Source organism: Chlamydotis macqueenii, chromosome 1 (genome assembly GCF_036417535.1).
Source record: "Chlamydotis macqueenii isolate bChlMac1 chromosome 1, bChlMac1.mat, whole genome shotgun sequence".
Lineage (NCBI taxonomy): Eukaryota > Metazoa > Chordata > Aves > Otidiformes > Otididae > Chlamydotis > Chlamydotis macqueenii.
The window spans coordinates 55423148-55441355 of NC_141556.1; the positions used below are offsets into that span (position 1 = coordinate 55423148).

At 41.0% G+C, this 18208-nt stretch overlaps 1 protein-coding gene across 17 annotated transcripts in view; it reads right to left on the reverse strand.

Annotated features, from left to right (window-relative positions):
- The window catches only part of EP300 (EP300 lysine acetyltransferase), a 66674-nt gene that overhangs the window by 21032 nt on the left and 27434 nt on the right, over positions 1–18208 (reverse strand). For 16 of the 17 annotated variants that reach the window (XM_086752342.1, XM_086752363.1, XM_086752384.1 and 13 more), the window contains 15 exons: positions 15796–16057; positions 15039–15152; positions 13887–14123; positions 10924–11017; positions 10155–10289; positions 9648–9765; positions 8958–9132; positions 6913–6990; positions 6026–6135; positions 5368–5526; positions 3861–4301; positions 3147–3335; positions 2349–2505; positions 1658–1776; positions 129–368 (listed from right to left, as the gene is read on the reverse strand). In XM_086752342.1, coding sequence (XP_086608468.1) covers positions 129–368; positions 1658–1776; positions 2349–2505; positions 3147–3335; positions 3861–4301; positions 5368–5526; positions 6026–6135; positions 6913–6990; positions 8958–9132; positions 9648–9765; positions 10155–10289; positions 10924–11017; positions 13887–14123; positions 15039–15152; positions 15796–16057 — 2628 coding nt within the window. The remainder of the gene's footprint in view (positions 1–128; positions 369–1657; positions 1777–2348; positions 2506–3146; positions 3336–3860; positions 4302–5367; positions 5527–6025; positions 6136–6912; positions 6991–8957; positions 9133–9647; positions 9766–10154; positions 10290–10923; positions 11018–13886; positions 14124–15038; positions 15153–15795; positions 16058–18208) is intronic. The other variant, XM_086752398.1, reaches the window with a different exon arrangement.

Sequence of the window (18208 nt, forward strand, 5' to 3'; positions counted from 1 at the left end):
TACTCAGAACTGCTAAATCTGGGTAAACTTTCAAAATTTTTGACACACTGTAACTGCAACTGCTGTACTTCCCCCCACCCCCCAATACCAGGAAGCAAACAGCAGACTGAAAATAAGTATTTTCTTACCTTTCTTCCACAGCAATAACCAAGGCTCTGCATAACTGGGTCAATTTCTTGCTCAAACACCTCTGCCAGTTTGGAACAGTACTTATACACCCGGGATGTCTTGCGGTTATACAGCCAGGCATTATTGAACATGAGCCAGATGTCATCTACATATTGCCATGGTTCCTGATACTGTCCTGTGTCTAGCTTCCTCTTGATAGTAGAAAGGTCCATGGGGTTCTTCACTATGTCAAAATAATCCTGCAAGAATACGCAGTTTATCAAAACACTACTACAGAACTATGTTGTGACATGACAGCATGTGCATTCTGCAGTACATCAAGAAAAACAGGTTCCTCCCTGACTTCACTGTCAAACTGCTTGTGACATACAATGAAATCTCCAAGTAATACCATATCACTCCCTAGTGCTTCCTTTTCATTATTCCTTTATTTCTCAGCCTCTATTACTCTTCCACTCCCGATGAAACAAAGCCACTCTAATTTTAGTCAGCAAAACAAGTATTACAAAAAGTAGGAAATGGCAATGTTTTTTGTAGCCAATTTGATCTGAGTATATACACAAGAGCATTAATAGAAAGTGATTGTTTTTAATAAATCAGGTAACCCAATAAATAAAAAGAAATAACTATTATATGATAAAAGATATCATGTCTCCTCTAAAAAATGCCTTTTCCCAACCCCCCTGTCTGTTATAGGACCATTTCTCCTACAAAAGTCCTCAGAACACGACAGCCAATTGAGAGCTTGTTAAAGACTATTAGCAACATTTATGCCTGCTTTTAATACAGGCCTACTATAACACAGTAGGCCTTGAATTTTTGAAAACAAACAAAACAACAACAACAACGCAACAACAAAAAACCCAGCACACAAAAAAAGACCCCTTCCAAAACCAAACAAAACACCTTTCAGGCAAAAAATGTTGCCCAAAGCACTTAAGTAGGACTTCTATGTATTCATATTTTTGTATAAATAGTAAACCTGTGTGCTCAATCCAGATAGTTTAAAACACAGATCCTTGAAGGATGGTAATGTCTTCCAAGGACAATTCTAAAACAAGCAGAAAATTCGACCGGAACAAAAATTAGAAGTTGAATAGTCTCCTCCTTGCTTATAACAGATTAATAATCATTGACGGATTATTTTTTTAAGTGGTCTTGATCTGCTTAATTCCCCACATATTCAGTCAAGTTTTATACTCTATGAAAAACACTTATGGAATTCAGCAATAGAAGCCCCACAATATGAAGCAACATCCATAAAGAGCCCACACAGCACTGGGGATCTGTTGGTAATCACTTCAATGTATGGTATACCTGCTTATTTATCAAGAGGAACACAGAACCAAACAAACTTTTGAAAAAAACAAGCTTTCCTAAGTCAGACATAGTTTGTTCCACTGCCTAAGCTAAACCTCTTCAAATGCATTAATATAAAATCTGTTAACAAGACAGATTTAAGCTCTTTTCAAACATAATGTAGTGGTTCTGAATTAAAGCCAGGAAAGTATCTTGCAAAGACACTCACAGGAATTCCTAGTAGTTGAGGATCCACAGGTTGTCGAAATGGAAGAGACTCTGGATCCTGACGGTAAAGTGCCTCCAGTGTTGGCATAAGTGCCTGCCGCAGCTCCTCTGGCTTGAAAACTTTTGAAAAACAATCAACATTAGAAAGATAGCAGAAACAGCTGTAAGGAAGAAACCTGCTGGAAAATGCGAGGTCTGTGGAAAAAGGCTACAAATAATGGGTTTAAGTTACTTCACATGGCTTGCTTATCCTCTGCAACACTGAGTTCTGAGAAGGATACTAAAACGATCATCTAGACGCAAGATGATGTCCAAAATATTAAAGAGAATCTTATTTTTATCATAGAAAGACACTGTTAAATTTAATAGTCAGCTTACATTCCAAATACGGCCCCTGTCTGAGGTCTCAAGAGAAAACTTATGTAGAAAATCTGTAACTCAGGAGTATTTCAAATCTCTACTGTATTGACAATTTTACTAAGGCTTAATGTCTAATACTAAAGCCTTAAAGAAGTTTCCCAAAGCCAATTACAAGCACATGTATTATTAGACATTTTGTCCAAAAGCCACAAAGAACAATCCATATAAGCCTACTGAGCACCAATGAAGTAAGCTCAAGGTTTTTTTTCCCCCCCTGAAGATTTCTCTAAGGAGATGCAGTGAATTTCAATCAAAACAGTATTCCTGCTTACTTTTTTTCTTAGACTGCCCAGCTGCTGGAGAAGATTGAGTAGCTGGAGTAGTAGGTCTTTCTTCCCCCTCTGGTATTTCAGTCTTCACTTCAGGTTTCTTCTCTTCTTGTTCCATTGGGTCTGGTTTACATTCCTCCATGACTGGTTCTACTTTAACCTGGAAAATAGTTTGGAGCCTGTCACTTAGTCTCCTGTGAAGTAATCCATCCATGTTTCCGTCCTTTAAACCTATCTGCCATCCTGCCCGCCAATTTTTTCCCTAGGATTAAGGGTATCTACTTTGCAGTCAAAACTTGCCTAAAACTTGAGCAAGTGTGCTAGAACACATCTTTAAACATTGCAGTAGTAGTGCAAGTAAGCTGCAAGTAAACACAAGGGTACTCATCCAGCTCTTCAGGGAGGTCTAACAGCCCCTAACATTGGGGCTGTCAGGATGACACTACTGGCAGCCACACTTCTAGCTGTCCTCAGTGACAAGCTGTCAGAGCCCGGAAAGCAGCCCATCATGTATGCATCCGCTATTCTAACATTTAACAGCTGCCAATAACATCTGAAGGACTTATCTGAGTGCCCTCTTACATTGGCATTTACCAAAAAGCCTCACAATTGCAACCACCATTTCACCACAAGAGACCCTTCTTTAGGAAGAAGCAGAGGAAGACAACAGTCCAAACAGCAGCAGCAGGTAGCACCTACAGCTCTCATTGAACGCTGGAAGGAATGGCTTGCACAGAGACAGAAAGCATCTAGCAGTACTAGATAAGTATATTCTTCCCAACAACCGGCCATCAATCTCACCTCAGATTTTTCCTCCATTTGCAGCTCTGTTTGTTCTGGTTCCCCTTCATCTGTTTTAATATCCATTTTCACTTCCTGCAAGGGTGGCTGCTGCTGCTCCGAAACAGTCTGCTGAGAGTTCACCTCTGTGCTGCTGGTGGATGGGGGGTTGGATACCTGCCCATCAATGCTTACAGCTGGCTGTGAAAGCTGAGGGAACAACACACACATTACAAACAGGCTTCTAATGAACTTATTTTTCTTTCTCTAATCTACCTTTTACCTATATTACATTTCCCCAAGTTTAAATGCACTCTAGTCCTCCTACTTGCTTCACATGAAGAACATACTGCTTACAACTGCAACTATAGAAAAACATGCAACAGAAACACACACTGGAAGGGTTAGTACACAGAAAATTGCATACTGTTTCCCTATAGTACACCACTGTGCATATGTAGATATAACTGAATATCTCATCCATGTTTCACAGTGAATTTTAAAACATGCACTACAGTTGTGAGAAATACTCCCTCTCTGGAAACACCAGATGATCTATAGACATGCTTTGATGCAAAAAGGTTATTTCCCAAATGCAATAAAACCTATTTTGATATTAGATACGCCAGGAGCTACTTCCTTTGTAACAGACTCACGCAAAAATAAAGACCAACTGAAAATTAAACCTTACACATAAACATTTGCAGTGAAAGCACAATTAAAGTATTGCCTTACAGGTGTTGTAGGGTGCTGAGGCTGCAGTGGTGCCGTTGGTGTAGGAACAGATGCTGTTGTGCTCTGCTGTGACAAGGGTTGCTGCTGTTGCTCTGCAGATGGAGTAACTGGAACTGGAGGCTGGACTTGTGGAGGCAGCTGTGCCTGCGGAGGTGTTGGAGTCTGCCTTTGAGGGGGGTGCATAGTTTGCGGCTGTGGTCCAGGTGGCATTGCCTGAGGAGTAGGTGTGGGGGCAGTGGTGGCAGTTGCTGCTGCCTGCTGTTGCTGTGATCCCAAGCCTGGGGGTGTGTGGTGAGGTGTTGGGGTTCGACTAGGTACTGGAGAAGGAGAATTTCGGTGCATGGGAGGCTGTGGAAGAGGTGGGCAGTGAATATGGCTCCCTTGAGAACCTGGAGCCATTGCAGGAGAATTCACAGGACAGGAAGCGCTGGTCATTTGTGCCTGTGGGAAAACAAGTACACATTTGTACTGACTTGAAATAGAAAAGGAGAGGAATTACTGTCAAATGGTTGCTTTCCCACAGTTACTGTCACACTTTTAAAAATGTGACAAATTATCTGTTGTGAGTTTTTTTTTAAACTCTATTTCAAAAAGAGAAATGTTCTATTAAATTTATTTTGCTCCACATGAAAATAAAGCTGTTTTAAAGCTCACTCAGCTCTAAAAGATGGCTTCCAACAGAATAACTTATACTTGTTGATATGTTTAAAGGATGGCGCATCTACACTCCCAGTTCGTAAAACATTTCTTTCTAAAACTGCAGATTTGTACATCCTGAGTATGGGACAATAAACCACCGTGAAAAATTGCATTCAAATACACTTAGTGTGCCCATGCCGCCACTCCCAAGACTAGAAATTGAATTTATAACCAGAAATAAGCACAGCTGTAACTGTACCATTACAGGATTACAAAAAAAAGTATCAGTCAAGGAAAAATAGCTGTCACTCCACAATAATGTTGCCTGCAAACTAAGAAGCAGCAGCAACAAGAAGCAAACTGACATTTCCTACTTCTCCCTGGCCTGAAAGGTTCTTGCTGAAAAGGGACAGAGAAAGGACAGGAAGCAAACTGCTAGATTGTAAGTCCAGCTTTAGCAGTGATAACCCTCCTATCCCCCAAAGCCAGCAACACACATTGGTCCTGGATAGATAGGCATTTTTATGATTTGTTCTTCCGCGATCTCAACTTCTCAGGCTCTGCTGCCTCATTGTTAAGCAAGAAATTCTTAACTACTGCATGCTGAGGAACAATTTCTTTGCACTATAAAACCAAACTTTAAAAAATTCCTGTCAAACTTATCTTAAGCCCAAGAACAAGTAAACATTTCACCCCTGCCATTCCCAGTGCTACATCAGGAAAATGCAGAGCCTCAACAAATGAATTCAGTTGACTAATTCCAAAAGCATCTTGAGAAAACAAGTTGTTTGCCATGACTACAAACTGAACAATTAAATCAGTGTATAACAGAGCCCACTAACACCACTTCTAGAAATCAGAAACTTACTTGAGAAACTGGTGTCTGATTGCCAGGCTGAGTCATAGGCATGCTTGCTGCGTTCATTCCTGGGGAAGAAGCAGGAAACTGGGACTGTTGTAGAAATTGATTCTGACCAGAAGGCTGGCCAACTCCTGGCTGCTGCATACGTGAAGGAAATCCCATCTGCTGAAAAAGAAAGGAATTAGTTTCATACAGTGTGTGCACATCTCTAACATTTTACAAAAAAAACCCCATTTATCTTGTTGCAGAAATTGATGCTTGTCACTTATCTGTAGGATACAACATGGAAAGTCTGCTACAGCTCTTCTCAAACAGCAGAAATTATTATGATTTCCCTTGTAAGCTAAGGAAAGGGATATTGATTTCAGATTGGGCCTGTGACTCAACATTTATCTTTGTTCCTTGCTTTAAGGATGCAACAGCATAGATAAGCTACTTAATTTTTTAGGCAATTTTTACCAAGATTTAAAGGCTTACCATAGACCAGACAAACCTTTCAGTGGAGATGTAAAAGGAGGAATCAAAGGGTCAACAGAATGAAGAACTAATGCTTGATTTTATTTTTTTTTTAAATTTCTTTTTAAAATTTATTTTAAGGAAACCACAGCCAAAAAAAGCAGACCTGCAAGCTCAACACCCTGGACGAAAGGCAACACGCACTGACCTGGTTCATGGCCCCAGCCTGGCTTAGCTGTCCAGGGTGCTGAAGAGGAGGGGTTTGCCGGGGTCCCATCGGCGACAGCTGCATGTTCATCTGGCCAAACTGATTCATTCCTGTGCGTTTGTGCCAAAAAACCACTTATGAACAAAGACCCAAACTCTCCTTTGGACATCATTCAACATTTGAAGAAATGCTGTCAGTGCCTTACTAATTTTGTTTTCTGTCAACCAGTTTTCAAGCATGCAATGCTGTAAAGGAAGCATCTCCCTCTGCAAACTAGTTACTTGGAACTGGTTTATATAAAAAGTGCCCAAGCTACCGTACCCCTTCAGAACACAGACTAGCTCCACCCCGCCACCCTCCCCCCCCCCACCCCCGCCCCCGAAGTACCTATTTCCACTAACTGTTTCAGATAATTTGCATTACCTTAATTACATATTAGAAATTCTCTTATTGAATCCCAAACTGTAAATCTTCACTTTAGGTACCTTGTAAATTGACTACAATACTCTTGAACACACAAAAAAGGCTCTGCTCCTCTCCTCTGAGCAATAAGTCTCACCATCTTCCCTCTGACACCAACAAGTCCTCATCTAAGCTGGCTAGGCACACCATGTTTGACTGACTCCACCATCCTACGTTCACACAATTACAAGTTCCAAAAGCATCAAGTTCTTTATTTAACAAAGCAAGCAGCTAACAAGCAGCTCAAATTCACAAGACCTTTATATTATATTATAGTTATTTAAATCTTATGCGTTATGGATAGTTATTTTCTTAATCAAACGGGAGAACTGCAGGTGAAACACCAGCTATGACACTTCAGCAAGAGCTGCCCAATTCCAAGATTCTTTCACAATCACAGTAGTGAATTTTCTTCAGATATTTACCTGGCTGCGCCTGCATACGATTCATCATCTGGTTTGGCACACTGGCACGTATCAGGGTTGGGTCAGGAAGAGGACCGTCTGGAAAAATGACATTGGAATACAATTACGGCATTTATAAGACCACCAGGTTCTATCCACCAAACATTTTCATGAGAATTACACACTAAAATCCACGTGTAAAAAAAAAAAAATGCATGGACAAAGTCCAATCACTCTAAACACTCCTGAAGAGTCCTCAAAGTGTGAAACAAAACCAGAAACTTCCTTGAAAATATAAGGACGTCCCATCGGCAGATATATCCTCTGACTTAGAGCCAGCTTTCAGAAATTGAGGACAAATTTGAAGTATGTTATCAAGGTACAATGACAAACTCAGCAGGTCATGAACATTCTAGATCACACGAACAAAGCTCCGAAGTCTGAGAATTACTGGAGTATACATGACAGATAACCAGAAGTGTCACATTTACTGCTGAAGATCAAACTTCCACAGAAGTTACAGCAAATAAAGTCACAGCACCAACTTTTACCAATCTTGCTTGAATCTTGGTAAATCCTGTTCTGACTTCAAGCATGAAAAGACCCAGAACTGGATTTAGCAAGATGCATTCATATTTAAAAGGGAGAAAAAGAAATCTGAGCAAGATTCTTGTAGCATATACCTGGACCTAATGGATCTTTCTGTAGTGTTAGGAAAAAAAACCAGGAAGTTTTTTTGCCTCCTCAATTGACCAATTCCAATTTTGACCTGATCTTCTTAGGCAACTTATTACAATGTCATTGACAGCTACACATCTGTTCCCATGAGCTGGCTTAAGAACTCAATTCTTAACTATAAAGTACCTAAGAACATGCAGGACTGAACGAATGAAGAAGAAAATCCTTTTGTTCTGAGAGGTAAGCTCTCAGGAGAGAGATGGGAAGTGGGGTGAGGTGTGTTCTAGAAAGGATATTTGCAGAACTGTTGCACTTAGTTTTAAGAAAGGCTACTTCAGTCTCCAGAATTGTCAGTCTAGAACCGTAGACAAAATATCATCTTAAAGCAGAATTTTCACTCAAATAGTTAAAATATTAGTTCTCTTTTACAGTTAAATTAGAGTAACGGATGCAATTCTACTTAGAAATGTACAGTTTAAAATCCTGTATTTCCGTTATTTACAGGATTTAACTGGAAATACAAGATTACCATGTCAGCAGATGCCTTTCTCCACTTTCTAACTGAATATATCCTCCCCAATAATTAGCGTTACCCAAATAAAAATATACTAGATATCTGACAATCTACAGTGCCTCATCCCTTCCTAGTATTGTAAAGAGACATTACACTCTTCAGCAGCATGATAGTTTTGATCATTAACTCCTCTCCAAAGCCAAACTTCTTCTAATACAAAAATGCACTGTTAGCTGTGAATCTAATAGTAGTAATAATCTGTTTAGCATTAGGAAGGTCAATTCAAGTAACAGAACTACTGTGAAACAGAAGACAGCTGCATGGGGAAAAAAAATGAAGTCTGGTTTTCATTGCATGCTGGAAAGGCCATTTGTCCAAAAAACCAAATGTGGCATCAAACAAGCACTATCTAATCTCTTAAAGGCATAAATACCTATGCACTCTGGTCATTATACTCTTAGTTTGGCAACAATAGTAATAGTGAGGATCATTTTAAACATCACACAACTAAACATTATGAAAACATTTGTCTTATAGTAACTGAAGTTATCTTTAAATCAATCAATTCTGATGAGACTGAAGTTCTGTGACGTTAGGAATGCAACTTAATCTCCATCCCAGCTCTCGAAGTAAATGTGAAAGTTTACAGTAATACAATTTGTTCAGAAGACTAAATTTTACATAATTTATGGTCATTAATTAACACACAAGCAAGCCAAAGGTTTTGCAAATACTTCTGAACAAAGAGGAGAAAATTATAACTTTGAGCAAGCCAAGTATCTGTGAAAGAAGAAGGGCAAAACGGTCACATGCCTACCAAAATGACAGCACAGGATTTCCCTGCACAGCTAGTCAGTAATGCAATGGTTCTTACTTGCAGACATCCCTGGCTGGGGCTGTCCCATGTTGGGCCCTTGATTCATGGGAGCTTGTGGCATGCCTGGAGCATTTGGGATCATATTTTGCTTCTGCAGCCTGGTTCTCCGTTTCTCCTCCAGCTCCTTCTGAATCTTATAGATCTTCTCTGCCAACAAGTGATAGTACTCTGCCTGTTGGGGAGCAATACAGGTCAGAAAAGAGATGACACACACACAGAGAGTAAAGGCAACAGGTCCCAATGATCCAAGCTTGGAAAACAGCCTTCCACACGCACATCTTGGCTTGGGTGGGGATGGCTCTCCTTTTCCAGGGGCTGCCAGGCAGACAGGAAGGGAAAAAGGGGCACTGCTCAGGGCACTGCTGGCAAATACTGGGCTAACACTGGACATTTCTCTTCTCATGTCCAGCACTTCTTTGGGACAATCACAGTGAAGAGCTTAATGTTGCCTTCAGGGAACCCTGAGAAGTCTCGGGCACAGCACAACCTGACAGACACCACCTTGACTCCCAGCACACCCAGGCAGAAGCCTGCAGCTGACTGGTCCCTAGACTCCCATCCAGCAGCCCCTGAACACGCTTCCACAGCCTGGGACTCTCATTTGTGCTTTCACTCCGCTTCCTCCCCAACCACTATGGGATCAAGGCAGAGACACACATGACTGGACAACAGAGGACGGCATCTCACCCTGCTGTTTGCAGATTCATACATATCTCCTTCCACTTTCCGAGCGTATGCCACCAGATTCTCCATACGCCGATCCTTCAGTGCTGCAGGGTCAGGAGTAGGAAATATGGCTTGGACTCTGAAAAAGAAAAGCATGCAAGTGATTAGAATGTCCCCAGATCGGGACATCAGCGCTAACCTCAGTGATGTGAATATAAAGCAGCAAGTAAATCTTCCAATAGACTGAGGCACTGCTACTGCTCCCAGGAGACACTGCCCCCGCATAGCTGTCTCAAGTACAGAGCGGGACATTTCCAATACAACAGCCCCAAATCAGCAGGTGCAGCTCACTAACGACCAGGAAAGCAATAATGCACCTTTCAGGCTTCTGCTTTCCCTTCCCAGGGACCCTGACAAAACTCACTCCCTGGCCCCCTAGTTTTGGAAAGTGGGCTTCCTTCTGCCCCACACACACACCTCAGACAGCAACTCACCTAACAGGCAATTGTTTTGATATTAGCTACTCACAATTTATGAACAAGGTGGTTTCGGAGATCCTGAGTAATGTCTTCATGCCACTGCTTTCGAATTCCAGTATTGGATGGTTGAGCTGTTGGCATGGCTCCCAAACTGGCAACGTTGGCGCTTTCACTCATCATGGGGCTTCAAAAACAGAGCAAGAATTGAGGGCAAAAGCCTAGTCCAAGCTTAGTCATCTTACAGTCATAGCCTCTTTTAGAATAATGTTAGGACAAAGTGCTAGTTCAGCCGTTCCATAATCAATGGACAAACTCTGCAGAAATAGCTGCACAGACACCAAAACAACGCTATGAAAGAGTACATGCTGTCCTACCCAAGGATTTGGAAAATTGGAACAAAAGCTACAAAATTCAGAGGGAGATAGCCATCAATGGCACTTATCCCACTGTTTATGCAAGAAGTGCCATGAGATTATTAAGCACAAGTATAGCTTTTACACCTCCGTGAATAACTTGCCCCTTACTTCCACTGCAGCTCCACTGATACTCTCTGTAACCTCTGTGGCCTAAAAAAGTCAGTTTGCAAGTAGTGACAAAATTAAAATGGACACCAAGATCTCTAGAAAGCATAAGAGCAAAGACATACAAGGTTTCTGTTCCAACTACACTTCAGCAGCAAGCATCAGTTAGTTCCTCCCAGGGTAAGCATGCAATATCCTTACGTATACCTCCTTCCTCTCCATCTCATTTGCTATAGGCAATTGTCAGCATTTGCAGCTGAACAAAATCACTGGGGTGCAAAGAATAATTCAACTTACTTTTGAGAATTCATGGTTGAATGTAACATTGAGTCAGGCAGTAGATTAGGGGTTTGAACCCCTACTCCTCCATTCACTCCCATTGGATTTGCACCTAGAAAACAGAAGTGTAAGTAGTCTTAAACGAACAGTCCATTTACTGTGCAAAATCAGTAACTGCTCAACAGTAACAAGGGTCTAGACTTTCAAGTACTTCGACTTCTGTGAAGTGAGTTTAATTACCCATTGCTCTCTTTGCCATCTTCCTTTTACCAACTTAGAAAAGGTCTGAGGCACAACACCGGTGACCTCCAAGTAAAGCATCACACCACATTACTCTTCTGCACGTCTTCCTGAACTCCTCAACAAACAAGCAGTTTCAATTTGCTGCAAACATCGTGTACCAGAGTCTTTTTCTGTGACTCCCTAACTAAAGATTCAGCATTACCAACCACTTGGGTTTTTCTTTAAAAGCAGTTGGTTTTGTGGTTTTGGGTTGGTTGGTTGGGTTTGGTTTTTTTTGTCATTCAGAGGCTTAGGATATATATTCACAAAGGCTTAAAAAACTTAAAACATCATCTACCACCTACATGTAACAAGGTCCCCTCTCACCCACTTCATATTTAAGGATACTACAACTAACTCCAGTGTTTGTACTAAGAAGGAAAATCTGACAATTGTTTGCAGGAAAAACCTCCAGTATGTTATGCACCAAAATCTGCTTTTCTGAATCACAGCAGATCTCAATCACCATAAAAAAGTGCCTATTTTCTTCAAACACTACAGTTAAGACTCAAATGGTGAAGAAAAATGCAGTATATTTCTGTCTGGAACTTCTGAATCATAGAATCATAGAATGGTTAGGGTTGGAAGTGACCTTCAAAAGGTCATCTAGTCCACCCCCCCTGTTGGGAGCATCATGAAAGCCATTACCAAACTTCCCATGTATTTAGAACATCCAAATCCTACAGAATCTATATTTCAAGCAAAATTAGACACAGCACACAAGAGAAATCCACTAAAATTAAGTATATAAAGCCTAATACATACCTCTAATACTACAATCACAACAGTCTTTCCATAAAGCTGCCTCAGCCTCCCTTCTCTTAATCACTTTCTTCTTCCCAGATTCACTTTATCAGCTGAGAGCAAGTTGGCATAGAAGACAATCATCAACCTTTGCCTTAACTCTCCCTTTTCAACTGCTGAAACCAACCATTTGTTCAATCTGCTTAGGACCGCATCTCTTCACATCGCAGTCCTCAACAAGTCCTGCTGTATCTCCTAAACTAGCCCCGTTGCCATGATCTGATGATTTCTATTTCACTTGGTGTAATCCCCTCCTTAGCCACCCGCTCCTAATAATGAAGCAACAGTCAAAAGTCCACACTCTCCACGCTTGTCTTTTCTACATTAAGTTTCAGTTCTTCACTCTCTAAGAGCTTTTCAACCCCATCTCACTGGATATTCTTATCAGTGCTACACAGAGTGTCCAATAAGAATGCACAGGCCAAACACTTTGTCTATAAATAAAGAAATAAACCAAAGCAGAGAACCAGTTTGCTTCAGAAAAATAGATGACAGTCCTTTCAATCTTTCCAGGCCCTCACTATAACATTCTAGAGCTTCTAGAAATTAATCTGTATGTAAAATACTCCAACACACAGTAGAAAATAATATTATTTTAACCTAATTCCTTTAAGACTAGGCTCTCAGGATCAACCTCCCTCTCCCCTTAAAAAAAAAAGCTTCACATACTGAAAAGCAAAGTTATAGAAGTATACAAGTCACATGCAACCTATGAGGATGAGTGATTTCATTAACAAGTCTACTCTACACAGTAGCCTTTTCCTGAGTAGCTCAGGAGCAGCATGTTCTTTGGTGCAGAAACAGCACATCAAACTGCAGCCTGCAACCAACTGCCACTTTCCTCTGTTATTTCTCAGGTCCTTCCCCATGGCATTCCTATGCCTACACAGGACTCACTCTCTACACAAGCTTGTCATGGGGCCGATAGGCAGGATCACTGCAATCCTGTACAAGCTTGTGACAAATCTCTACCAGTTTGTCTTTCCTCTTTTCCATTAAAAAACCCGCCTCTACTTAAGCAACTCAAGCTAAGAGCTGGGTCTGAGAAAAATTCCTGTGATGTAATCCCAAACTATCAAAATTAGATTTGATGGTTAAAGGTTACTCCATTTGACACCAGTGACAGCCAGGTTAGAATTAGTTGCATTTTAAATTAAAAATCTTACATAATATTTTGTGATCTTGCAAAAAGCCACCCTGACAATTTACAGTTACATGCATCCATATGATAGGATTCAGAGAGAAAGTGTGTTGTTTACAACTTTTTGTCTTTAAAACAGACATTACATATCTGAGATACAACTGTAAAACACTGCAGTCTGAGTAATAAGGAAGTACACTTGAATACAGGCATTCCAATGCATCCATTTCCAATTAAAAACTCCTAAAAAACCCAAAACTTGCATTACAGTACAATTATAAAGCTACAAAACAACATTAAGTAAAAAGCTTCGGAAATATAGTTACAAAAAAAAAAAAAAACACCCCAAAAAACCCAGACGTTTTTCCAAACAAAATACTTTTCCCAGAGAAACTGTTTTCCAACGGAAGGCATCTGGGCCCTCTAATGTTTCCGTTCACAGAATCATAGAATGATTTGTGTTGGAAGGGACCTTGAAGATCATCTAGTTCCAGGCCCCAGGCAGGGACACCTTCCACTATACCAGGTTGCTCAACACCCCATCCAGCCTGGCCTTGAACACTTCCAGGGATGGGGCATCCAACAACTTCTCTGTTCTACTGAGTAGTTTGCTATCTCAAGCCCAAAATATTGCAGAGCCATCCCTTTTGCAAATAAACTAGCTATATTAAGCTAGTAAGTTAAGAAAAATTGCATTAGATAGAACAGGAAAGTTGCCTGTAGTTTGTATTTTAACACTAATAGATAAACTCACTCATAGGATTCATAGGGCGCAGACCCTGGGGTGACTGTCCTTGTTGCTGATTCTTCACTTGAGCCTGGGGCTGTGTCTGCATCTGGTTCCCTTGATAGGTCAGTCCAAGGGCTGCGTAGGCTCTCTCGATGGAGCTGGGGTCTATCTGACTGGTAGTGTTTATGCTGGGTGTTGTCTGCTGCCCCACACCCACGGAGCCGGTGTTTGCAAGTCCTACTGCAGCTCCGCCCAGCAGCGCTGGAAGAGACATACCAAATTAACAAGAACATTAGGAGGCAGCCAAGAGGTCTATGAAAGCAGGAGAACATAAAGGGTTAACTGGCTGTTCAGAACTAAAACATTTCCTTCTAGGAGCATGCAGAGTACAGGCCAGGTCTGGCAAATCTGTCATGAAACAAGGGACACAAGTTTTGACCCAACCAGCAATTCCAACAACATGCTGTTTTCCCTTTGAGGTGCTGAGAGGAAATCTAACTCTAAGTATTTAGGACACATCTGTCTGCTTCAAACTGGAAACGGAGGCACATCACGTCACAGAGGCTAAAGGCAGAAGAGTATGTACAGCTCTTCAACAGCCATTGTAGTGCTTTTTACTTCAAATTTTCTTGAAACATGACTAATGTGAGTGGAGATATTTCTTAAGAGCCCAAAGTAACATTTAAGAAATTAGAAAAAAAAAAAAAAAAAACATAGAGGTAAACAATGACAAAAATCTTGCCAAAGATTTTTGGAGAAGACCAAGAGGACACAAAGAGAAGAGGGAAGAGACATCTGATGCAAACAATGGATGAAGACAGAACCAAATATTATCAGGACTGAAATGACACAACCCTCTGTGTATGTGTATGTCTGTCTCCAGAACCTGGCCAGCTAGAAGAGGTGGTAGTGAAAAGCAAGTCATCCAGCTGAGAGGTATGGCTTCTTCACCCTTACTATCCTCCTGCTAGGGAAATCCAATAAAGTTTGAAAGCTTCCATAAACATTAGCTATCAGAGACAGAAAAATACTCTGCGACTCCAAAGTAAGAGGATAATCATGTTACATGTTCCCAGGTTCAAGAGCATCACCACTATCACCTGAGTGCAAGAAAGTTTAACTTCCAACATGCATTTTATGATTTATCCAATACACAGAACTTGCCAGCAGACTTACATTGTTGATTTCTTTTGTCCCCAGCATTTTTGAGAGGCAAACATACAGGACAGTCATGTCTCGTACAATTCTTCCAGTGAGAGATGATTTGTCGGGAAGACGCACAATGTGCCACTGAGAAAGGGAGGAAAATGAAAAACTTTTACAAACTACTGCCAGTATCTCCACATGGTCAACACAAACTGGGTAGGGAGCAACTATTTATCTCAGGGCACACATCTGTTATCAACACAGATCAGTAAAGTATTACTTGAAATAGTTCAGCACTAACTAGCCCTGAAAACGTAGCTAGATTTCTTCAAGTACTATTGGCTCAACTAAAGCTAACTTGAAAATCTGTGTTATCAAAATCTATGTACCAAAAAAGGTAGCATACATTTTCCTTGACTACTAGGACAGACTAATCATTGTTAGTAGTAGCCTAATTCCTGGCTGGCTATTGCTCAAGATTTGTCTGTTCTGTTTAAGGGAGACAGGTAGACTCCTACTTTGTGTCTACCCTTATCAGAATGCAGCATCCAAAAGATTTGAACAGCGAGTTACAAAGTTAAGCAGAAGATCTTCACTCATCTCTATGCTATCTTGCCCCCTCTAACTTTAAAGGCTCAGAAGAGGTTTATGATTTCCATTCTTAAGAGGATAAATAGGTTAAAAAAATTCTACTTCCCAAGTCACCCACTAGTCCTCCATCTCTTTTTAGGAGCCCTTCTCACCCCACAAATGTTGACTGTATGTGTGTAACCACTCCTCCACTTACCCTGGCAAGATTTGCCAGCCTGACAATGTGTCATATGGTTCAGGACATTCTTCATGGTGCGGCAATGAGGGAGGTTGCACTGTCGCACCTCCCCGTTAGCCTGTTCTCGCCGCTGACACTTGTGAGCATGTAAGAGGAGAACTAGTTGCTGTTGAATGAGTTTGCGTTTTTCTGGATCCGCTGTTGGTGCTCCAGACCCCATTCCTTGAGAAGCTGCTGGCCCCATCCCAGGCTGCTGAACCTGGGGAGCCTGCTGCTGGCCCTGGAGAAGGTAGAAAGGAAATTCCCAGACATAAATCTATTTTTGAGATTAACCAGTTTAGCAAGTAAACAACAACAACAACAAAATTAAAAGAAGATAAACTATTACATTCTGCAATTAAGGGAATATCCTACCTATCTGTGGTTCTGGATGACTCATTAAATATGAGTCAACAGTCTTGGCAATAATTCTCTTGCCAGTCACAATTTCTTCCTCATGTCACTCTCCCATTCCTAACTCTTGCCTTATAAAAGACCAGCAGAACTCAACTTTGCACATGCTCACAGGTTAATTTGAGGTGCTAGATCAACCACAAAAATATTAATAGCACTTAGACCTCAAAACTCCCCCTCAGTTTGGAGGATAGAAAGTTGCATCCACAATTCCTGCATTAATAGAAGAAAGCACCTTTTAGAATGAATGGTGTTTTCCCTCAGTTTTAGGATAAGATGCCTCAATTTGACTGTTCCTAGAAAAGGAGAATGAAGGGGAAGTTCTGGGGACCTTTCTCCACCGGAAACTTGCACATAAGCATTCAAAACAAGCATCTCCTAGTCTCTGCCAGAGATGAAGCACAACTTCAGGATAATACATGTCACAGAACTAACATCAAGTATGGCAACATTTAGTAGTACTCCTGTACTTATCTATCTTTCTTCAGGCTTCTTTGTTTTTCTTTCAGGTGACATTTGAGGAGTACTCAGCAAAGAGGCGGCTTAGGGACTTTACATTGCTTGTATCACTTCAGTTCAGTCTCCAGTTCCTAACAAATTCTTCACAGAGAGTTTTAGAGGATGTTTCTGAAGATCTCTAGATTTTTAAAGCTCAGTTACCTGCATTCCTAAACCCCAGTTCTCCCATAGCTCTTCAGTACTAGTACAAACCTTTCATTTCACAAGTAGACTTCATTAATTACTCGGTCCCCTTGGGGTTTATGTATGTTCCAATATGGCCAAAACTGCCTTGTTTGCAACCTGTCGTTCTAAACAGAGATGCAGCAACTTTTCATTCCTAGGTTCAGCTGGCTAGCAGTTCAACTTCAAAATTGTTATATACTCTGCACTGAGCACCAGGTTGACAGCTGGGGTTCTGAACAGCAAGTTTTGGCCGCTTCTTTATTAGTTCATACAACCAACTGGTTTTCTAGACTTCCAGTGTTTCATGCTCAACTTAAAAAAAAATTAAATAAAACTCATAGGATTGAGTTGTTCTTAATTGAAAGGTACAAAATTTACATGGAAATATTTTTTCAGCAACAGTTACTAAGATCAAGAGACTGACCCCCCCACCCTGGGGAGGGTGGGGGAGGGGGAGAATTTCAAGCAGGCAGAAACACAAGCTATATTCAGAAATGCGAATTTGTTTCCCAAATTAAAAATAATATATATAGAAGGGAAAAAAGGCAGGACATATTGCATGTCACACTCCTAACCAATGTAAACTCCTAAAATAATGAGGCAAACACATTCAGTCACCAGTGTTAAGCTCAAGCTAGGAAACCTAAAGTTAAGGCCTGTCATATTGGATATGTCATATAAGCATATGGCTTGGGCCATCCACTTTTTGGCTATCCACTTTTCCCACCACTCTTACTTCACCTTTCCTTAAGTCCTGCTGTAATAATGGGGCAGGAGGAGGCAACAGGGCTACTACAGCAATAACTGCCAGGGAACCTCCAGCATGAACACGCACAACAGTCCTCATGTAATTCAGAACAGGAATGAACACACAACCGGGGCTTCTAAGCCCTACCACAAGTAATACCTGTTTGAGATGGGATACTTCTCTCTCTCCTAAAAGCCTGAGTGAGTACAACCAGGAAAAAAATTCTCAAGACAAAGCTATTCTGAGGAGAAGGGGCCCAGTACACTAACCACAAAAGAAGGGACAAGAAAGAAGAGCAGAGGTGTCCAAACAAGTGGCAAAGCTCACTTCAGTTAAAGAGCTCCATTTCATTTTCTCTGCTAACAGGGTTTGAAGGGCAAAGAGTGGAGGTGCAGCTTTTCAACAGAGAAAGTACAACTCAGCCCTCTCCTTCCTATCAGTCTTTTCAGGAGTTGAAGCAAATGTATTACATGTGGATTCAGAGCACGCATTCACACCAGGTATAGCAGCTGCAAAAACTTATAACATGGCAACACCAGAGCATGT